The 23,118-nt window shown below is 46.6% G+C and overlaps 1 protein-coding gene across 3 annotated transcripts; it reads left to right on the top strand.

Moving 5' to 3' along the window:
• Positions 1-738: 738 nt before the first annotated feature.
• On the top strand, positions 739-9,565 carry GATA2 (GATA binding protein 2). 3 transcript variants are annotated; one of them, XM_054281086.1, is made up of 5 exons: positions 739-967; positions 1,621-2,220; positions 4,805-4,947; positions 7,952-8,077; positions 8,900-9,565. In XM_054281086.1, exons 1-5 carry the CDS (start codon positions 739-741, stop codon positions 9,197-9,199), a joined length of 1,398 nt encoding a protein of 465 aa, XP_054137061.1. In that variant the 3' UTR covers positions 9,200-9,565. The 3 variants fall into 3 exon arrangements, with proteins under 3 accessions (XP_054137061.1, XP_054137062.1, XP_054137060.1); XM_054281087.1 differs by having other exon boundaries at positions 4,802-4,947; positions 7,994-8,077; XM_054281085.1 differs by having other exon boundaries at positions 4,802-4,947.
• The last annotated feature ends 13,553 nt before the right edge of the window (positions 9,566-23,118 follow it).

The following is a 23,118-nucleotide window of genomic DNA, read 5'->3' as shown; positions in this document are numbered from 1 at the left end:
CACTCTTCTCCTCTACCCCCTCCCTATTTCTCCCCCTCCTTTTCCTTTTGTGTCAGTCGGAGTTCTTGCTAGAACTACGCTGTATTAGTTCTGCCGTTCTTCCTTTTTTACCCCGCTTTTGAAGCCAGCTGGAAAAACTCCTATTGACGTTTCTAGCGAGGAGGGGGGGGGGGAGAGAACGAAACTATTTCCTTTTTTCCCTTTTTTCCTTTTTTTTTTTTTCTTCCTTTCCTTTCTTTTTTTCTTTTTGTTTTTAGTTAAGAGTTTGAAATGGATCTCTGTTTATTTTGCGGGGCAATGAGCAGGGAGAGAGCAAGGCAAGGAGTTTTGGGGACAGGATATTTTTGGCAGGGAGGAGGGGCTCTGCTTCCCCCTCCCCTTCCATGTACCTCTGGGAAAAGAAGCCGGCCGGGAGCCGGCCCGGCGAGCAGCGCACCCACGGCTGCCGAGCTCCTAAACCCTCCTGCCTCTCTCTACAGGTGCTGCCCTGGCGCTTCCCCGGACCTGCCTCCGCTGCCCGCCTGTTGACGGAGGGACACGCTGACTTCAGGGGTCCTCTCCCACTCCTCAGAGGGCGCGCTCCACTCACCCGGCGGTTTTCTTTCTAAGAAAAGCCACCCCAATCTCCTAAAACCCAGCGGGCAGCGTCCAAAGCGACCCCCCGAGCAGCACTCCCCGCCCCCACCGAGCGCCGCTCGCTCCTGGCCTGGGGGTGGCTGAGAGGGGAGGCCCAAGGCCATGGAGGTGGCCACGGATCAGCCTCGCTGGATGGCCCACCACGCCGTGCTCAACGGGCAGCACCCCGACAGCCACCACCCCGGGCTGCCTCACAACTACATGGAACCGGCGCAGCTCCTACCTCCGGATGAAGTCGACGTCTTCTTCAACCACCTGGACTCCCAGGGCAACCCTTACTACGCCAATTCCGCCCATGCCCGGGCCAGGGTCTCGTACAGCCAGGCACACGGTAAATGAGCACCGCGGCCCCTTCCCCGCCGTGCGAGCCGCGGGTGTCCCGCGCGGGGTGAGGAGTTTCACTCGGGGCCGCCCCGGTGTGTCGGAGCCGGGGAAAAGGAGATCGAAAACAGGATAGACAGGCAGGCACGGGTGGATTTTAACCCTAGGGATAACCAAAGGCTAGCGGAGGGGAGGGAAAGAAAGGGGGGAGGTGAGAGAGGAAGGGGAAACAGTATGCGCACGGGCTGAAACTTCTCAGACACGGCTACTTCCCGGATGCAAAATACAAACCGATTCAAACCGGCGATGGATTTTATTTGGGGGTGTTCTTAGGAGCCGAAGAGAGAGCATTACGGCAGCTCAGAAAGATAGAGTATAACGGGGTTTGCTGCATTTTCCTAGGAATGGGGTGGGAGGAAAGGGATTGCCTGAGTGCCCCTCCTGCTCCCCTTGCTCCTTCTGGCCGGGCTGGTTGGTGTCTCCCTCAGATGGGACAGGGGGAAGGGGCTGCTGCACCAGCCTGGCTGCTCTTCCCTGGGTTGTGGAGTGTCTGCCGTGGCCGCCTGTCCTCCGGCTGCCCAACCACGGGGAGCTGGGGTCTTCCCCGGCCGCTCCGGGCTGAGCCGCCCCACGCTGACCCCAATCGCTCTTGTGTTCCTACAGCCCGCCTGACCGGGAGTCAAATGTGCCGGCCTCATCTTATCCACAGCCCCGGGATCCCTTGGCTGGACAGCAGCAAGGCGGCACTGTCTGCCCATCACCACAACCCCTGGACCGTCAGCCCCTTCACCAAGACACCCCTTCACCCCTCGGCGGCCGGAGCGCCTGGGGCCATCTCGGTGTACCCGGGCAGCAGCACCTCCAGCACCGCCTCCGTGTCTTCGCTCACCCCGGCCTCGCACTCCGGCTCCCACCTCTTCGGCTTCCCCCCGACCCCTCCCAAGGAAGTGTCCCCAGACCCCAACTCCACCAGCGCCGCCTCCCCTTCTTCCTCCGCCGGGGCTCGGCAGGAGGACAAAGACAGCATCAAGTACCAAGTGTCGCTGTCGGAGGGGATGAAGATGGAGAGCGCCAGCCCGCTCAGAAGCAGCCTCACCAGCATGGGAGCCCAGCCCTCCACCCACCACCCCATCCCCACCTACCCCTCCTACGTGCCGGCAGCCCACGACTACAGCAGCAGCCTCTTCCACCCGGGCAGCTTTCTGGGGGGCCCCGCGTCCAGCTTCACCCCCAAGCCGCGGAGCAAGGCCCGCTCCTGCTCGGGTAAGTGTCGCTCCCGGCCTTCGTGCGGGCTCTCGGGGAGAGCATGCGGGCTGCTGCGAGGCTGTGAGCTTGTGCTGGCCCGCTTCGGGACAGGGGGACAGGTGACTGCTCGGTTCTGCTTTTCTGGGTTTTTAGAAGTAGGAGATGGAGCCTGGGCTGGGCTGCTGCGGGCGCCGATGCACACAGGGCGCTCGAACGGGCCGCGGGGCGCGGGACCGGGGCAGGCTGAGCCAGCAGAGCGCCTTGTACAAAGAGGGATTTATATGGAGAAAGAAACCCGAACCCTTTTCATCGGAGAAAAGCAGGCCTCAGGCTCCCGAGGGGCTCCGGCTCGACCCTGCTCCCTCGAGGCAGGCAAGCCCCCATGGATGACACATGGGGACTTTCCAGCCATAGGTATTTCTCCCTCCGTAATTTCCACGTCTCTCCATTAACACCACCCAAAGCTCCAGCGCAAGATGAAAGCGAAACTTCCCTGGCCTGTCCCCTTCAGATCGCAAAGGGCCTTTTTCCCTTCGCGTTTTACAAGAGCAAAAGTTCAGATATAGTTTACATAACCAGTGCAAAAGACTAAGGTGTCCAGTCACTGCTAACTTACTCCAGCCTAACTTTAACTAGAAAATGCTTTCCCCCCCCGTTTTTTTTTTTTACCCTGAATTGGACATAGCTCTGCTTCCAAACAACTGCCTGCAGACCTTTCCCATGCTCACCCTTCCTTGCATTTCTTCTAAAAGCGCCGTCCTAAATCTGTAAATTAGGGGATGAACAAAGTTTTGACCCCACTTTAAAATCAGAGTAGTTATACAGCTAGACACAAATTATGAACATTTATGTGATTCTACTGACCTCCTTGGTTTAGTATTCTCACCAATGGAAGGAAATTAACTGCAGTATATTGGGGCTGAATTTAGACAGTCCTTTAAAAATAAATGGCCCTATAGGCATTTGCATATGTATTCCATTGAACATATTTGCTTATGAATACACTACATGTTTTTATTTAAGTAGACAATAATTTAGAAATGTGATCTCTTATGAGTTTTGCAACAAAAATACCAGCTATTTTACAAGCTCATCAGTACTGTTTCAAATGATTCCTGGGAAGGGAAAAATACATTCTTTTTCTGCTGTTATTTCCAGGCAGTTGCTGCTATATGTATGCATTTTTAGTGCCTAGAAGAGAAGCTACAGGCAGCGGGTAGCCCAAATCTCCTGAGTCTGGAATCTGACTCGAGATCCAGGTCTCTAAAGACAAGAAGGATCCTGAGTAGCTTTTTTAAAATTTTTGTCCCATAGCTGCTGCTGATTTTTACATGGGGGAAACAAGGACCTTTTTTCTTTTGTTTTAGAGTTGCTTCTTTTTTTTTCCCTCTGTAAGGGAGCTCCCAGTGTAAGGAACTGGGGAAAGTTCGTGACCACTCAGTGTTTTTGTAGGAAAACTAAGACTCACGACAGGACGACTCCTGCAGCTTCCTGCCCTAGGAGGGACAAGAGCTGCAGATGCAATGCCGCAGAGCTCCCCTCATTTCTCACTCCAGACTGTGTTGTTTAAAAGCTACCTACTCCCTAGATTAAGGCAGACACGAGCCCCGCTGAACTCAACATGGCCTGCTTCAGTTATTAGCAAAAAGAATTTCCTTTCCAGTTAAATACTGTAGGATTTGCATAAACGGTATTAAGAGAGATTTCTATATTAAGCAGACCTGCCCTCAAACCATCCAAGGCAAATGAACTTTTAGCAGGAAGCTCTCTGATGCAGAAACAGATATCTTGGAGTTACATGTTGTGTTTTATTTAATGCAGCCATTCTACAATGCTGTGTTTACCACATAGTACTAAAACTAATAATGAAGGTAAACTGCTCCCTACCAAATCCAAGCTGGATTGTTGAAAAATCACAGAAACAGAAAAGCACTCAAGCCTGTTTTCACAGTAATGTCCAGTGAAACTGAACTTTCTCAAAGAACAGCATTAACAGCATTTTTATGCCTTTAGAACAAAAATCATAACTGAGAGTCTGGTATTTTGTATCCATTCCCAGTCTGCTCGGCTCTACTTTCTCATCCCGTAGCATTTGCAACAGAAAAGAAAGTGCAGAATTGGAGGTCTTTTTGCTTAGATTTATTTCTAGAAAACCTCTGACTCTGTCTCTAAGGTGCTGCGTGTTTGCAGGTGTGTGTGTTTGCATGTGCACGGGTGTTTCTGTGGCAGGGGAACCCGGGATTTCACCACCGCAGTGCAATATAACCGGGAGGGGAGCGGTGCCTGGTGAGGACTCAGGGAGTTCTTGCTGAAATGATAACTTCCATCTGACACAATGCGAGTGTCACTCTTGCTCACTTCGCAGAGAGTGCTGCCTATTCCCAATCATGACATAAAATACTCACTGGAGCCTGGGAGTTCTTGAAACACTGAGCTCCTTGCTGCCTGTACTGTAGATGTCACTGCTGCCTGGTTGTGCTTAATTAACAGAATTAACACACTGTTTTGACTTCTGAAAAATGCCTAAAGGACAATGCAGAAAGATTTTGTGAATTTGTTTTTAAAGAAAGAAATCTGTTTTCTTCATGTTTCCATTTAGAAGGCAGAGAGTGTGTGAACTGTGGAGCCACTGCCACCCCTCTCTGGAGAAGAGACGGCACCGGGCATTACCTGTGTAACGCCTGCGGGCTCTACCACAAAATGAACGGGCAAAACCGACCTCTCATTAAACCCAAGCGAAGGCTGGTAGGTGTCTTTATTTCTCCTGGGTCTGGGGATAAATAAGGCAGCGGGACCACCCACAGGCACGAGTCGGTCGTGCCTCGGCTCTGCTGAGCCCCTGCGTGGAGCCGAGCTGTACTGTACCCTGCACCGGGTCAGTCACGGCGGGGTCACTGCCGTGCCTCGGGGCACATCTCCCCCTCCGCCCCCATCCCATCCCATCCCATCCCATCCCATCCCATCCCATCCCATCCCATCCCGGCAGGAGCTCCGAGCCGCTGTCCCAGCCTCCCTGCCGCTCACAATGCACGCGGGATATCGTGTGTCCTGCGCCCCGTTTGTCCTCAGATGACAGCTTTTAATTTAATTCCTCATTTACTTGGCCTCTTGGGACGGTTTGGGCGCGCACTGGGAGCGAAAGGGTTATGAGCATGAATGTCCTCCACCGTGGACTAAAAAAAAGTTCCAGCTCCAGAAAAGCAAAACAAATCAGATGAGTCAAAGCTACTGCTCCCCACTCAAAAATTATTTGTATAAAAGCCATGAAGTAATTTTCACTCTTATAGTCTCTGGCAATATTAATATTGGTTCCCTCCCCAGACAATCCCCTACTGTTAAAAAAAATCCTATTATTTTTCCATGGAGTCACCTATACTTTGTATTTTCATTTGACTGATTAAAAAAAAAAAAAGTCCTTTCTAAGCTCCTGGTAGTAGTTTCCTATCCGGATATCTGTACGTTAAAGATAATGAAACTTTGTGTATCTGTTTCCTGACTCTAAAAGCTTTAGAGAGTTTCTATAGGCAAGCCTTGCCAGTCATGCTTGCTGTTTTGAAATTTCTAATACACTCTACTCCGCAAATAATGCGTAAAATGCTAAGAATAATAAATATATTTTTTGGAGCTTTGTGATTTATGGTGCCTAAGTCTCCTAGCTATTCGTGGGCAAATATCAACGAGGTTTAGAGAGCAGAAAATTGGCATTACTGTTTTAACACTGGGATGGGATATAGAAGATTTCTGTCCTGAGTCAGAATTTCAGCTATGTAAGCTTCTTAATGACTTGCCTTCTAAAGTGACTGACATATAGAAAAATATTAAGACAACAGTGTAACATTATCGTCTCTCAAGCTCAAGTGCTTTCCAGACTGAATGGGACAGGCCATAGAGTTAAGCAGCATAGTTGAGTATCAGTAAGCCATCTCAAATATGCAAACATAGGTCCCCACCTTCCAGTGTGTTGGGAGACTGTTATACTTAGCTCACTGTGCAGGGTTTGGGGGGCACTAGAGAGGTTTTCTTTTAGTGTTTAACTGTTTAAATGTTTAGTTTTAATTGATTTACAGCTTTGTTTATTGCCCCTTTTTCCACTGTAGTTCGCTTGTTTGCGGGGGAGAGGAGGTGGCCATCTTTGGGAATTTGTTCATCTGCCCTGCAATAACAAAGTGATCGTATTAATAATGTCAGCATTTGGACGTCTGGCATTAATTGTGTTTGGGTTGCATGAGTGCATTTGCAGTAGGGGGTACCCCCTCTTTCTGCCTTCAGCCTGTTCTCACAGGCGAGTAAGGCACTGAAATATACGAGTCTCCTAGGGCCTGATTCTTGCCTAAAGCTGCTGAACCGTCCATCAGCTTTGGGAAAGTTACAGGCGGCCATGGCATAAATCAGGAGCAAGCAAGAACAGAACCCTGTGCTCCTCTTGGGTGAGCGGGCCGAGCTGTGCTTCCAGCGGTGCCCGCTCCCCACCGGGGCTGGCGGGCAGGGAAGCACACCCGAGTTCCTGGGAATCCCACTGTGTTCCCTGGGAATGCCACTGCCCTGGGACTGGAGATGCCCTGTGCATTCCTGTGAGCTTTGCTGGGCCTCACCCCATGGCTCTCCATGGCTAATTGCAGAAATATCCAGGGAACAAGGCCCCGGGGAACGACAGCGATTGATACGCTTTAGGAAGTAAACTCCAATTTAAGAAAATACCGAGTCCTCAGCATTAATTCAGCAGCACAAAATGGACTTGGTGTTTTGACCACTTCTAGAGGGTTTCTAATACAAAATAATTTCCCAAAATACGGAGTGCAGTTAGTCTGTCCATAACACTTTCTACATCAGTGTCCATGCACAAAGGACGCTTTATCGTGGGTCTGCTAGACAAGGGCCCGTCCAGGAATCACGGGCGCCTGCACTTCTACTTTTCCTGTTCTTGTTTTGGGAGGTGGGTGAATGTTTGGGCTTTTCTCTTTCCCCTCACCTTGGTTTCAGCAGAACAATAGTTTTATGAAAGGGTGGTGGATTTTTGGCGGTTTTGTTTAATTTTAAGACAGTTGTTTGAGGGCTTGTCAGCCAAGGAACTAAGTAGGGACAGAGGCGGCAGACGGGGGTCAGCAGAATCATTGCTGCAAGGCATGAAATTTGGTTTGCTAAATATTTAAAGAAAGTTGGAGCCGGTTTTGTTTTCTCCCTTTCACTTGTAAATGCAAACTGAATTGTCAGTGATGGCTCTGATAAATACTGCACCCAGCTAAGTAATGTGGTTCATTTTCTTTTGTGTCCATCTTTCAAGGGCCAGAGTAGGAGAAAAAATCACATTCTTAAAGATTCCCTAGTTTCAACCCCAGTCCCAACACTGGCAAAGACTAAAATTGAAGAAAAAGAAAAAGGCAAATGCATTTTCATGACAGAGACATTCTAGAATCCTGAAAAAGGAAAATTTGAAAAAGTCAAGATTATTTTTTCACCCCTCTAAATTTTTTTTTGTTTGTGGAATCAGAGATTCATTGTTTCTCTCCTTACTTCTGTTGCACACAGAGTGCCATGGGGCTTTAAAGTTTGCATAGGATAATATTTAAATTCAAACAAAAACATAACATCCATAAAACATAAAACCGACAGCACCTTTCCTCCAGCCCTGATACTCTGTAAATTCTTAATAACAAGTTCTCCGTAAACTACATATTGAGTCCAATTTGACCTTTCTCATGATCTCCCTCCACCTGGCGATACATTTTAATTTTCTTTTTCTTTTGGTTAGTCAGCGGCCAGGAGAGCAGGGACTTGTTGTGCCAACTGTCAGACAACCACCACGACCTTATGGCGACGTAATGCAAACGGGGACCCAGTTTGTAATGCCTGTGGACTCTACTATAAATTGCACAATGTGAGTATTTACTCATCTCATGTGTCGCTGCTTGCCTAGTGTGGATTGATGTCTTAACTGCATGGTGTTCGCTGGGCTTTTATTGGTTTCAGGGGTTTGGTTGTTGTTTTATTCCTTGCCCGTCTCTAAGGTTCCCCTGGGAAGTGACAGCCGTTCTTTGTCAGCATAGTGATGCTAAGTTCAGTGACATTACAATGTATTAGCTTGGCTTCTGGCTTGGGCAAACCAGGCTAAACAGAGCTGCCACACTTGGTTTTAACTAAGTGGGTTTTGTGTGCAGTTTCCCTCCAGAAAGAGAGGCCATTTGGAAGGGGCTCTGTGCAAAAATTAATCCTGATGGGCCATCTTCATTTTGACTTTTAAAAAAATAATTGTATCTAAGGCTTTGTTGTATTATTTAATTTTTTCAAAAGAAATTAATCCTGAGTGGGAACATTTGATACGTTGGAATTATTTACACTGTAGGTAACAGAGGTTACTGGTACAAGATTGCTCATGTCTCAGGACTGAGTTTGGGTCAGCGTGTGCCTCCTAGTTTGATCTTCTATTAGGAAATTAATGAAGACTGAGGGTAAGCCTACGGGAAAGAGACTCATCAGCTGCCAAATTCAGTTCAATTTGTTTTTCATGTCTAGGGTTTTTTTGTGTGTGGTTTTATTAAACAAATCAATATAAACAAATTCTGCAGAGAGAAACACCATTTTTTTTGGCCAGAAAAAGGTCTCCATCCAGGAAAAACACATGGGGGCTGTCCAAATATTTTCATTTTTGCACAATAAAGTCATTTTGTCTGCATGAGCCTGATTTTCTCATTTCTTGCAGGTGAACAGGCCCCTGACCATGAAAAAGGAAGGAATTCAGACCAGGAATAGGAAAATGTCCAACAAATCAAAGAAAAGCAAGAAAGGCTCTGAGTGTTTTGAGGAACTGTCCAAGTGCATGCAGGAGAAGTCGTCTCCCTTCAGCGCTGCTGCCCTTGCCAGTCACATGGCGCCCATGGGGCATTTGCCCCCTTTCAGCCACTCTGGACACATCCTACCAACACCTACCCCCATCCACCCATCTTCCAGCATCTCATTTGGACACCCACACCCATCCAGCATGGTTACAGCCATGGGATAAAACCTGATGACCAAGAGACCCATCCAGATATTAGGAACATGGGACTTTGCCTAAGATGACAGCAAGTAAGACAATGTTCTGCCAAGAGGAGAATGTAGGGATGGCAAAAGGAGACCTTTGCTCCCATGTGGTTAACTTTTAATGCTGGACTAAAACCTTGCAAATGATGGGTCTTCTGCAGAAATGTGTAGTGGTGCCTGTAATGCACTTTGCCCCCTCAGGTATAAGAAAAAAGAACTCACCTGTTCGATACTTAATGGTCCAGCAGGAAGCAAAAGATGGCAGAAGCTGAAAGAGAAGGCTTGGAACTGGTTTTCCTTTCTCTCTTTGTTATTACTGTGAATATTGTAAAGAGATATAAGCAGCCTCCCAGGATGGAACTGGCTCACTGGAAGCCAGACATGCTGGATTTCTATTGCGGACTTTGGGATAGGGAAAAAAAGAAGAAAAAAAAGCCAAAAAAAGAAAAGTAAAAAAAAAAAAAACAAACAAGAGAAAGAAAAGGGCATCTTTATTAAACCATAAGTTTTAAAACCAGACACAAAATCATATTTATTTTATTTTCCACAAAAAGCCTCAACCCCTCTGATTGCATGTTTTTGTGCTGTCATTTGCAATGGCTACCCTGTAAGAAAAGCTGCCTTCAAAACAAGGAGAGGGGAAATTTACTCAACAGCCCTCTTGGATTAGCTCCATCTATCTTCCATACCAAAGTTACCAGGAAGGGGGAAAAGATTGCGAGGGCCAGGAACAAAGCAAAAATGTAGCCGTAATACGGGATTTTAATATACCCAAGATGGTGATTATTTTGACACAATTCCTTCGTTCTTCTCCCTAACATGAAATATTTATTTTAAAAAAGAGCCCCTCTCCCAACTACCCTATTGTTCCTCAAACCAGACAACCTAGGTCAGACAAACTGTTGGGAAAAAACTCCGGGGAAGGCAATCCTGCACTAGCAAGGGGTGAGAGCTGCAACACAATTTTGGTAAATGCCTGTAGAAGTTCTAGCACAGCCAAAACAGTAATGGGGCCCAAAAACCAATCCTGCTTGCAGACTCTGGAGGTTGAAGCATTTTGTTCTGTTGTGTTGGCAGCTGTCGCTTAAAAATGCAGATTAGCTGCTTGGGTAAACTTTGGGCAGTGTGGCCACCACATCCACATGCAGCCAGCGCCTGCTGTCTCAGGCACCCACCCCGGTGGAGTCCACCGGGAGCAAGGGCAGAAAGGAGGCTGAGATCACTGGAGAGGGGAAAAAGAGAGACAATCAGTTTGAGCTTCACACATCCATCAAATCCCAGACGCAGAGACAGCTGAGGGAAAGCATCGTTCTAAGGGGAACGTCTGTTTTCCGTAGCGGATTTTATATGAAAACAAGAAAAGAACAAAAAAAAAGAAATCTCCCATTATGAAACCATATTGTACGTAAATGACCGAAAACAAAGCTATTGCCAATGTGAAGTGTATTCTATTGATTGTTATGATCTGACGCCTCTTGTGATCACAAGCTCCAGTATAACATACGGTGTACATATTTAGGTATACTTCTGATGAAAATGCCCCAATGAACAGAGGGGTTTGATAATGTAAACCACGTAAGCTTAACTCTGTGAAAAGCTTTTTATTTTATTTTTTTAAATTTTAACTATTTTGTTGTTGGGTTTTTCTTTTTCTTTTTCTTTTTTTTTTTTTTTTTTTTTGGATCAAGCCAAATTGTATCTTTACTGCAAAAGTCCTGCTTTAAAGAAAAAAACAGAATGAAACAAAAAAAGGATGTATGTAAAATTTTTTAAGCCTGTAATTTTTAAGCCTACTAAAATGTAGTATTTTATAATTAAGAACCAAGCAGCCATGAAAATCCTGCTTTCCTCTTTTTTTTTTGGTCTGTGTAGGCATATAGGTGCACTTTGTAAAGAAGTGGAAATAAATGGGAAACTAAATTGGTTGGGAGAAATCATAAGAATTTTTAATCTACTGAGGTAAAAAATTAGGTCCTTTTTGCTTTTTACCTTTTACAATGGTACAGTTGTACATTATTTGTACCCAACTCAAATTTCTGTAGGATTTGGGCAGAGGGGAAGGGGTGTGGGTGAAAGACAGGGATTACTGATACAGTTGACAAAGTGCAATATATTGTCAGTCACTGCAGCATAGACAACAGCAGTTGAGATTTAAATTATTTTGTACTTGTATCAGCATAAAAAATTCTTCAGTATTTTCTGTTTTTATTTTAATTTTTATTTTGCTTATTTTTGGATTAGTGAACTAAATTATTGTTAATTATGTACAACATGTTTATATATTGTCTGTAAAAAGTGTATGCTTTCCTCATATTCCTTCCAGGTGAATATTGCTAAGAATAATAAATACCTTTTTTGTGAAACTACCTGTGCCCTGCTTCATGTCATAAAAGCTGCTTTTAGTAGAAGAAAAATTATCGTCATTGTTGCCAGTTGAATCATTAGCTTATACTTTATGCGGAGCAGGCTATGATATTTTGAAACCCTAACAAGGTAGTTAAAGAATGATTTAGTATTGGAAGCACAGGTACAAAAGCTCATTCTCCAGTGTTGTTTTGGAGTGACGAGGTCAAGCAGTTAAGTGTGCCTAAGTTTCTAAGCTAGTTTAAATTTTGAGGGAGCAGCCACATTGGAGATGATGAACTGTGGTTTCTCTTGAAATTTTTTTTTGTGTTTCATTGAAGTGTTTGGAGAAATACTTTTACGTTAAAAACATATTTTAAAAGCACTGTGAACACAGAAAAGAGACCAGCTGCTTAATGGATTTCAAGGCAGGACCTGTGTTAGACCAGGGAAAGTTCTCCAAAGGAATACTCTACACCTGGAAACCTGTTTCTTGCCATTTGTCATTATCAGTGGCATGAAGGGAGGAAGTGGGGATGGCCAGCCTGGAGCTGCTGCCCTGAGTGCAGGGAGGTGTGCACATGGACTGGCATGTGAGGATGAGAAAAGTGCTTACCAAACAGATCTTCCATTACACCAAAACTTTGCAGCTGCTTTCATCACACAGTGGAGTTTGACCGACACAAGGAACCCCTTGGGGCCCTACAAAGTGAAGCAAAGTCCTGCAAACTCACCCTGCCATGTGTAGGGGTGGACATTGCTGCTGCAACAATATTTTCAAGAAAAGTGCTAGTGAATTTTGGGTTTCCTCCTTTGACTCCCTGTGGAAACCAGCTTGGGGATAACTCTACTCATTATGGAAAAAAATGACCTGGGTTATTTTTTCAGTGTGTGTGTGAATTCCAGCCCTTTCTAGCAGTGCTTGTCTTTCCCCCTGCAGCCTCCTGCCCAGCCCTGGTTGCAAGCCCTGCTTGTGAATTCCACAGAGCTGCAGCAGCTCTCCATGTGCTGAAGGAAGAACACACAACTGGGACAAGGCCTTCCTGCATCATTTCAGACGAGTTAATCATCTCTCTAACTTGTTCAGCAAGGCTTAGTGCAAATACCCATTAAAAAAGAAAAAAAAAGAAAGAAAAAGAGGCCATTTATAGCATACTGTGCAAGCTTCATTTAAAAAGAAACATTTAAAAAGAAACATGTTCTTTTTAGACAGGTTTAAAATGGGATTATAACTAAACTCAGCCTCTCTCCCTCCGTCTTCAAATAGCTGAGAACTAACAATATCTCTTTAAAATTTGGAATAATTAAGTTGTTTGCTTTGGTTGCACAGTACACATCCCACTCAGGTTGTGATGGTGGCTTACCTGGGGGCTCCCTCTCTGCCTCTTTGCTGGTTGGGTTGCATCCAGTGAAAGAAGTGGGGCCCTAATCCATCAGGCTGTCAGGAGGGGTGGTGCATCCCCCAGCGCCCAGAGGAGCGTGCTTCTCTGAGTGGGGGCTTCAGCAGTTCCTGCAACACAGATAATAAATAATCCCATGTTTGTCAGGTGGCACTAATCTGTGAAAGATCAAACCATCTCTCTGCAATGTGTGTATTATGTCTGTCTCCAGACATTTTGCATAGCAGAAGAAAAACAAACAGCAGGGAATGGAAATGGAGCAAGTGTGTAAAGTTCAATGTAAAGTGTAAGCACCGAGCAGATATCAAGGCAACAAATTGGGATTTATAGTCCTTTCACTACCACCAAACACTGGGGGACGGGATTTTTGTGAGGGGGGAACCCTGACATTACTTGCCTTTGGTTCCTGTTGTTGGGATTATTGTTTTAAGCGGTGCTTAATTGTCATGTCTCCACGGCCACATCAAAAGCCAAGAAGATTAGGTTACAGGGAGTGTTTGATGTCAAAATACAAAATAAATAAAAGGGAAGCTGAAAAGGTACTTTATTTTCCATGATGTCTACTGAGGTTTTTGCTTCAAACATCTCTCTTTTTATTATTATTTTGCAAAGGTTGCACTTTTAGTAACAAGATTTTATTTACTTACTTTCAAATGGCTCCACTGCCTTCCTGCAGCAGCTCAAAAGGGTTAATATCCCCTCTTTGATGGCAAACATGGTATAATTAACGCAAACTTCTTAAGTATCCTGGTGACCTGTAGATGGCCACATGAGAATTTTGTTATTTACTGACTTGCCAAACGTTTATTGCTTATAGAAGGACAAGTGGGAAGCAGGCATTAATTTTGATGCTGTTATCTGTGATTGCATGTAAAGTTCATAGCAGAGAGTGCCTATATGTCAACTGCAATTAAGCATTTTCCCATTTTTTAAAAAATTAATTTCACTTTGGTGGAGGGGGTTGGAGCTGCAGATTTACAAACTGAGCTCCTGCCCATCCGCAGAGCAGGCATGGCACAGCCAGAAATAGGACAACTTCCCCTTACCTGCAGGCTGCAAAAGAAAACAGTCTGGCGCCATGGAGCATTTGATCCTTGGCTTCTCCACAGAGACAGTCAAAGCAGGACCAACTGCGGCAGGGCAGAGAGGGACATTTTGTGGTGAGGCATCTCCCCTTGGAAATTAGCCTGAAAAACAAAAATGAAGCCAAAAAAAAGTGGCTATCAGGTGAGTATGTTCGTTTATCACCAACCTGGACTGGATTAGAATGCATGACCTAGAAGTAAAATGCTTTGTTTAGCCCAATTCCCTGGGCCATCTGGTCCTTGCGAGTAAACATTTCTGAGTGAGAATAAGTGACTGTTCTTTAAGCCTGGTGATATGAGTACAAACCAGGCTGCTCTGAGTCTAACAGATCAAACCTCAGCACCAGGGCAGCTGGCTGGTGCCAATTCAGAGACACCATTTGCTTCAACAGCTTTGGGTGCAATTCTCTGCGGTGCCAGCTTTGCAGTCAGCCCTGGTGGCTCAGTCTGATGTGTCCCTGCCAGATCCAGAGCTTATCCTAAATCCAGGGCTCACATTGCACCAAGGTGCTGCTGGGAGGTCTAGGACCCCTGTCAGAGGAGACCCATGGGAGACACTGCAGAACTGCCCTGCATTTGCAGTAAGAGCTAAGCTGCATTTCCAAGAACTGAAAGTGCATCTGAACAAAATGCGGTTGCAGGGTGAGAGACACAGCAGAGAGAACTTCCAGCAGGTAGAAAGACAATAGTGAACTAACCCCTCCTTCAGGGAAAGGCTTCAACAAACCACTGAGGGAGGGAACTGCTACTGTTTGGTCTATAAAAACCTGAATCAGGGAAGTATAACGTTAACCCAGCCTGTACAGCAGCACCAGGCAGAAAACAGCCACCTGTCTGTATCCTGCACGCTCCTCTCTCTGTGGTTCTGCACTCTGGGCTGCAGGGAGTTATTTGGGGGAAAGTTGACTCTGGCTCAGGAGGGTCAAGAGCCTGTGTAAATCATTTGGAGTTGGGCCTATCAATGCCAGAGTGTGAACATGGACCCTTGTTTCTTCTAAGACCTGCATCACCAAAGTCTTCCCCAAAGGTTTTAATTTCCTCTGGCTCTTGATTCAGCTCCTGCCTGCTCTCTGTCAGACAGAGAGTAAACAGCAGATTTCTTTACTTGGGAAATTTTGTTGTCTATTTGGTTGTGATTTTTTGTCTCTGGTTCTTTAGTTCACTCCCACTTGCCCACATTGGCATTCTAGTGGCTGGTTATACTGCTAGGGTGATCTCAAGGCAATTCCTACTGGATTTTGCTGTAAAATACAGGTTATTACAGATTATTACAGATTATTTTTCCTGCTTTAATTCAACCTATCCATTATTTTATTTTATTTTATTTTATTTTTATTTTCTTTTTTATGGATCCTTGAAAAATTTGGAAGTAAAACCATCCCATGTTGAGAGTTAATCATAGGTAGAAGAGAACTAGATGAACAAAAAGGAACAGACCAAAATTGTTCACATAACCTTTGAGCCCACAGTCACTCTGGACTGCACACTATTTTCTTATTTCCAAGCATTACTCCCAGCAGCACAGGAAATATACTCTTGATGAAAAAGCACATCTCTGGAGGCAGACCACTGCCTGACTGGTGCCAGGACTCACCCCATTCCCTCACACACTCACTTTCTGATAACAAGTAGAATTACAGCACTCTGTGCCTCAGTTTACCCTTGCAAAGCAGGCATAAAGAAGACATGACCTGCCCTATCAGCTACACACAAGTGTTAACTTGCTCCAGCCTAGCAAACTTCAGGGCAAGTTCTAACAAATGTCAGTATGTGGTGTGTACTGATAGGCACAGGGAAAGGGCACAGCACTCTCTAGGTTAGAAGCTCCTCCCTGCCTCTGCTGTGGAGCTGCTGCACTGCTCTTACCACCTCCATACAGCTGCTTGTGGCACAGATGACACACTGGAGACATTAGTCATTGGGGTGCATCCCCTGGCTGATGCCAAGTGCTGACCACAGTGCCTCAGGGAGAGCCCCACGCACACGCAGAGCCGCACGCAGCGCTGCCAGCCCGGGCCCATTGTGAAGCAGCCCTCTCGCCATCTCCCATGCTGTCAGCCCCTGACCTTCCTTTCACATGCTCTAATGGTCACTGGAACACTGCAGAGGGAACACAGCCCCGGGATTCAATAACCCTAATTTGTCTCCAGGCCTTTCCCCCTCCTTCCCCTTACCTCAGTCTCCCGCGACTTAACGTTTAAAACAGCTGAAGTTTACAAAAAAAATCAAAGCTCCCAATAGGCCCAGATTGTCTAAATACGGAAAACAGGAAGTGAGTAACCTTCAACGGGAAATTGTTCATCCGATGGAGGCCAAGACCCAAGGCCTGGCTCTGTGCAGTCCTGCCCAGCCCCGCAGACACAGCGTGTACCGAGCGCTCTCACGGAGCTTGGCAGGAGGGAACCGCTGGGGGAAACTTTGGCTTCTCTGGCCATCGTGTCACGGCTGCCTCAGGAAAGGAGATGGGGTTTGCTCCCGTACAGAGCAGCAGAAGGACAGCTGGAAGGGTTATTTTTAAGAAGGCCAGGATGGGATGGAGAAGCAGACAAAGGTTGGAAGGGAAAATGGAGAAGATACATGAGTCCTAACTAAAATGGTCTCTGGCTTCCTATGAGAGTGAAGGTGGCAAGAGAGCTCTGCAAATGACATTGGGCTGCTTCCAGAAGGGCGGGGAGAGATTCTGTGTGACAGCCCACTTGATGATGAAAAGGAGAACACTTCATTTCCTACGTAGTGAGAATAATAATTTCTTTTTGTTGAGTAACTTGCCTGCTTCCCCCCGCCAGGAAAGATCCCAATTATTTTACCAGGTGTTTATCTAAGGTTATATTATTCGCTCCTGAATCGCAACCATTAGTGGGGCGGAACACAGCAGCTGTTTAAAAACTCAAAACAATGTCCCTTTTTTCAGCAAAGGTCATATTAAGATCCTCTCTAACTGAAAGTGAACTTCTTGCTACGTGCTGCGTCCACTGGAATAAAACTTTGCTCACAATTACACTTCTGCAAGAATTACCAAACTGCCAAAGAAACCAGGATGCACAAACACACCCAAGCATGCCTGAGTCCTTCCACTCCAGCTCTGGACTGGGCTAATGAACCATGTACCACAAAGGCCCCTGTGTCACAGGCAACCTTCTTCTGACCCCCTTGGAACCTGCTCCTGTGCTCATATGCCAGTTTTCCTCTGGACAGCTTATGGGATAAGCACCAGCAATGAAGCCTGGTCTCCAATTCGAGAAACAGGCAGAGAAATAAAAAGGTGTGGTTTGGTTTGGAGTTTGGCACCACCGTCAAGGAGATGGGGGTGGTTTGGTCCTGTCCTGGTTTCTTGCCCCAGGACTGGAGTGCTACAGATAAAGGGCAGTCCTGGGCAGATGTGCACACATGGGACAGGCTCCAGAGAACATTAATGCAGAAAAGACATTGGCCCTGCCTGACTGGGATGCTGCACCTTTGCAAAGAGAGGGGCTACAGAGAAGTGTAGAGCAATCCTAACTGCTGTGTCTCTTGAGGAAGACAAGCTAGAGATGAAGCTTCTAGATAGATCTCTTTTCTGCAGAATTTCAAATACTGCACTGAAATTACCCTTTAAAAATATTTTTTTAAATATTTGGTTTAGGCAGAAATATTTTCCTTCTTGCTTCTACAGTCTTTTTCTGCAAAGATTTCCCCAGATTTCTTGTGGTTTATATAGGTGAATAAAATGGAACTCATGGCATTTGCTCCACAGAGATTTCCTCTCTTGCATAAAGATGAAGTCTAGTTGGTTGTTTTGCTAGCAAACCAGCTGGCTGGGAGAAAGATGCTCTTAATCAAACAGCTCTGCTGCCTCTCTGGAGAGAACTCAGTCTTTTTTCCCATCACAACAGGTTTCTTCTTTGTTCTCTGGTGGGCAGGTGTTGTCCCTGTGGGATGTGAAAAAGGGCAGGCTCTGATCCCATTAAAGATAGCCCCATTGGTAATAGATCAGAGGGGCATCCCTAGGTTGTGGGAGAGTATGCCTGTCTTGCTTCACTGGCTAGGGAATAATAGAGCTGGCTCTCAATGATACTTGCAGGGTTTTTAACAAGAGTCCTGTTCTCCAGAGGGACAATGAAAGGGAAAGGAACCCAGAGAGGGATGGCTGTGTCTGGCATTGCATTGCGAGAAATCACAGCTGGTCCTGTAAGTGATGGGAACTGGGACGATGCCTCTACCCAGGAAAGATGCAAAGAAATGCTCCCCCACTGCATTATCTTCTTGCTTTACTCCCTTTCTCCACTAATTCCACAGTAAGCTGACTTTGAGGGATATGAAGGTGAATTTTGCTCCAGTGGAAGGCAAGACATGGATAATCCCGAGATGGCAACACTGCTGTAACCCCTGGTCTCAGCCACTCCTTGGACCTTCCATCTTGAGGGTTTCAGCAGCTCTGATCAGACTTCCTGGGAAGAAAGATTGGGTGTGTGGGCTGAAGGAGGTCAGGGAGTTCCAACCATATCCCTGGCCTGGATGAGCTGGTCACGGAATCAGGGCTGTGGCTTGCCCAGAGGAGCCTGCCTGCTTGCACTCCAGACATAGCATGGAGTCGCTGTTTTTCTGCTGACCTTGTGCTCAGAAGAACTGAGATAGCACCAAAGACCTCCAGTGCATTTCCTTCTTCTGTGCTTTCTAGAGTCCTCCAGGAGGCAAGTCCACTGTGCCCAGAAGCTACAGACTCCTGAGATTTAGAACAGGCTCCACACCTGCTTAACTCACACTCCTACAGTCCATGCCTGCTTAGTTAAGGCATGATTTTTCTATATCATGTAGAGTTGTGGCAATCCATTAATCAGTGTTAGGGCAGGCTTTGGACAGGGTCACATGCCAAGAATGGAAACTTGCAGCTGAATACATGCAGCAGGCAAAATATGCAGCTCTGACTGCAAACCATACCATAGGCACATTCCCAAAGTATGCACCAGCACTATGGGCCCAGAGGCTTGTCGAGATGAAGCAACACCTCTTACAGACAATGTGTTCAGGCACAGGCTTCTTGAATTTCCTTTCTTTGTGAAGATCCCTGTTGCCAGAGTCATTCCAGCTCCAGCAAAGGTGTTCAGGAGGGACACACACCTACCCAGCAAAGGTCCTGCATCAGAGCTAACCCTGAGCTCCTGACTAGACTCCCAGGAAAGCAGCAACCCTGGGCAGTGTCACTGGGGTCAGCTTGGAACTCTGCCTTCTTAGGAGCCTGCACAACTTGGAGCTCAACAGCAGCTGCACTCAGTGGGGTCAGGACAAGAACAGAGGTGGTACTGGAATGTGAGACAGCTGGCTATATCTTAACACAGTCTTTTTACTTTCTTTTCCTATGTTCTTCCTTAGTGTCACTTGGAAATTACACTCCTTTTGCCCTATGCACTCTGCACCACTTGCACATCTTTTCATCTGCACCCTCATCCTTGCTGCTCTCTTTCTGATGGCTCACTCTCCCATTTACATCTTTGCTGAATTTACCTGCGTGGCTTACAAACCACCTAGAATCCTTTAAATCCACTGCACTAGGTCATGGGAAGTCTGGTCATTCTCCCTGTGAAGCCACTGGCTCAGGCCACTGCGCTTGATCCAGCCCTGCCTGAAATCACCACCCCTGCTCAGCATTCCTACACCCTGCCTTCACTTTTACCTTGATGCTGCAAAGCACAGCTGTGTGTGTGTGTGTGTGTGTGTGTGTGTATTTATACACATGCTCCCCACCACAGAAAGAGACCGATTTTGCAAGGTTTAATATGCTCCCAGTTCTGCTGTGGACTCTTCCTCTTTTGTTGCAGCTGTGGTTTTAGGGCAGGCTTTGTGGGTTTCAGAGAGTCCTTGGATGTCTTAGGAAATGTTCTGCAGAAGTGTGCTTTCTCTCCATGCATTTTGCATTCCAGCCACCAGGTCCTGAAATCTCAGTGCACAGGACTTCCCCTATTTACATGAACACCAAATCTACTTGACTTTCAGGCATTGTTTCTGATTGATACCACTCATTTATGCCTCTAGGGTCAGGCAAAGAAACAGAAGAGGCAGCTGGACTCCCTCCTGCAGCAGCAGTGGCCCTAACTCAGCCTCAGCACAGCATCAGGATGCTCTGAACGGGCAAAGAACCACCAGCTCCTCACAGTCACAGCAACCCTGGGATGGCTGGTGTGAGCTGCTTTGCTACAGCTCTGGGGAGAATAAGATCTCAGCCATCACCCCTAATGTCTGTCCCTGACACAAGAGAAGCAGTGAAGCATACCTTATATAAAATAAGGGAAAGCCTGCAAGTGCCAAATTGAAACAGAAACACCTTCTGCCTCTCCTGTGCTTGTCCTAGTTACACATGAGGGAAAAGGAACCCTGCCTTAGAAAAGCTGAGGATTAGCCCAACACACCTGGGTACCACCTGCTGCTTTAGTGTCTCCAGCTCACAGTTTTGTGACAAGCTGGGTGTTTGACAATATCCCTTTGAAATGGCAGGTACAGAGCTGAAGGTTTGGAAAAGCCTAGCTCCAGCACAGGGTAATTGTCAATATGCATGAAGACAAGCTTCCTGAGGCTGGCTGGGGGCAACAAGGGGGCAGCTCGGGTGGAAAAAATGCTTAAACCAGAGCACAAGGCATGCCTGTGCTCCAAACCAGCTACCCAGCAACTTGGCCCTCTGGAGTTAGAGCAGCCTTGGGGTGGCTCTGACAGGCAAAGCACACGAATGCTGTGATAAGAAAACAACCCCCAAAGCAACAAGATGTCTCATGAGGTTTAAAAGCAGTTGTTCAGCCTTGCCTATTTGTATGGGCAGCAGGAACTGCAGCTCCTGAGCGTGGAGCTGGCAGGCAGCATAGGAAAGGAGAAGGAGGTGAGAGATATGTGGCTGAGGAATTTGCAGCCTTCAAGTTCCCTCTCTCCCGCCTCCTCCTCTCGCAGGAAATGAAAGAAACCTCTTTTGTGGAAGGAGGCTGGTAGGTGTGCATGCGTGAGTGTGTGTTTGGGAGCAGCCGGGCCTTGCTGCTCCCCTCACAGCCTGCCGGGCACCCCGAGTCTCCCCTGCCTTGGGCTCGAGTCTGCCCTGGCCTGGGCTTGAATCTCCCCTGGCCTGGGCTCAAGTCTGCCCTGCCCTGTGCTCATGTCTCCTCTGCCCTAGGCTAGAATCTCCTCTTGGCCTGGGCTCATGTCTCCCCTGCCCTGGGCTCTTTGAGTCTCCCCTGCCCTGGGCTAGAATCTCCCCTGCCCTGGGCTCAGCTGCAGGAGTGCTCCAGGCTAGCCCAGGGCAATTCTCAGAAGTTTCCTCATGTGTCTAAAAAGGTGGATAAGGCAACAGAAGTGGTAAAACCACCAAACGTGCCCAGGCCCTGGAGAACTGCGTTTTCCTTTTTTTTTTTTTTTTCCCTTTTTTTCTGTAAAACAACCCCTCAGACTTCTTCCTCCTTCCCTTCCCCATACTACCTTGCTGAACCGCAATGCTAGAGCAGCAAAGCCTGAAACTGGAGGAAAGTAGAGGGCAAAAAAGTGGCCATGGGCTTTGTTAAGTGATGACAGGGACCAAGGCCAGCAGGACTGGCTGTGGGCATGGCTGTGGGCAGTTGGTGCTGCCCTCACCCAGGACTGAGGATGGAGTGGAGCTGGCTGTAGCCTCTGTTTCCACAATAGCAAGAACAAAAGAATGGGCTGTTCATCCCCACTCACTGCATCCCATTGCATGGCTGGAGATTGCACTTCTGTTTATATCTCTCTGTTAGCAGTAATGCCATCCTCTCACTGTGTTTGCTCCTGAGGGAAGTGGTAGCAGTGGGCTGAGGAATGAGAGGATATCCCAAGCCCCCTCCTTGTGCACCCTAAAAGAGCAAGCAGGACAGGCTGTCTCAGCATGGTGACGGTGAACATGTCTGCACCATCCCTTGTGGGGCTTTTACCACCCCAATTCATAGCCACAGAGTTCTGGAGAGCTCTGAGTCCACATTCAGCCCTTCTGGTTTTCTGGGCCAAAAATAAACCCTGCATAAATAGTATTTTCTGAAAAATAAGTAATTTTACTTTGCATGTTTTCTGTAGAACAAAAGGTATTGGGTGAAAGAAAGGAGCTGTCTGAGAAGGTAGGAACCTCCCAAGAAGAAGGAAGGGCAAATCCAGCATTGCAAAAAAAAAAGTGCCAAAGCAAAAAGGTGAATGAGTGGAAGTGAATTAAGAAATGGAGCAAATAATGTGCCATGTGAGTAAGTCCTCAGATCTACACATCCTGAGATGTGTGTAAGGTAGATGGGGTCTACCTTACACAGCAATGTAGGAGAGGAAAAGAAGAGTAAATAAAGAAGAAAAATGCAAGAAATAAGCCTGCTTAGAGATCTGAGGATTAAAAAGAAAACCTTTAGTAGAAATGGAAAACAGGGAGGCAACCAAACAAGAATATTCAGTCAGTTAAGGCTTGCAGGGAAAAGATAAGGGCAGCAAAAATGCAGAATGAGTTAATTATAGCCAAAGGGATTAAGGAGAATAAGAGGCCTTTTACAAATATATCAGGGGAAACAGAAACACTAGGTAGAAGGTGGGTCTGTTAATAATAGGTCAGAGTAGGGAAGGAAAATAATGAAACAAGGGGGCAAATCATGCCAACAGCACTATGGGCATCTTCCTGTTACCAGCCAGTCCAGGATCTCCAAATAACAGGTCCATTGATGGTGACTGGTTTCAACCCAGACACTGCCCATCCACAGGGGCAGATCTGAGCTGGGTATGGAAATGAATCTCCCCATGCAGTGCCTGACACCTCCTACAAGAAATCAATATGTTTTCAGAGATGGAATTGCCTCAGCTTGGTGTTTTGTACTTTGTAGGAGGCTGGAGAAAGCACACACATTCTGCTTAGGCCACACATGTGGTGCAACGGCCTTGGAAGAAGAGCTGGTAAAACACAGCACTGAGTGATAGAGTAACTGACCAGTTAACTATGGGTTTCTCATCAACTCTTGTTCCTTGGCTTGGCTATTTCCTCTGTCTGCCTCTCTTACTTCCACTGAAAGCAACAAGAATAAAAACCAGTAAATCCCCTGAGGATAAAAGCAAGAATTGGCAAATATTAGTACTTTGCA

The sequence above is a fragment of the Melozone crissalis genome, unplaced genomic scaffold (genome assembly GCF_028551555.1).
Source record: "Melozone crissalis strain CALT ecotype California unplaced genomic scaffold, PUWL_Pcris_2 ptg000029l_1, whole genome shotgun sequence".
In the NCBI taxonomy this organism is placed as follows: domain Eukaryota; kingdom Metazoa; phylum Chordata; class Aves; order Passeriformes; family Passerellidae; genus Melozone; species Melozone crissalis.
Note: the sequence above shows the minus strand (reverse complement) of the source record. Positions and strands in the feature narration are given on the sequence as shown.

What these genes read in the sequence shown, in the direction of transcription:
- GATA2 (XM_054281085.1), top strand. Translation starts at nt 739, where the DNA reads ATGGAGGTGGCCACGGATCAGCCTCGCTGGATGGCCCACCACGCCGTG. An exon ending in CAAGGCCCGCTCCTGCTCGG is followed by an intron (nt 2,221 to 4,801) that starts GTAAGTGTCGCT and finishes GTTTCCATTTAG; the next exon opens with AAGGCAGAGAGTGTGTGAAC. An exon ending in TTAAACCCAAGCGAAGGCTG is followed by an intron (nt 4,948 to 7,951) that starts GTAGGTGTCTTT and finishes TCTTTTGGTTAG; the next exon opens with TCAGCGGCCAGGAGAGCAGG.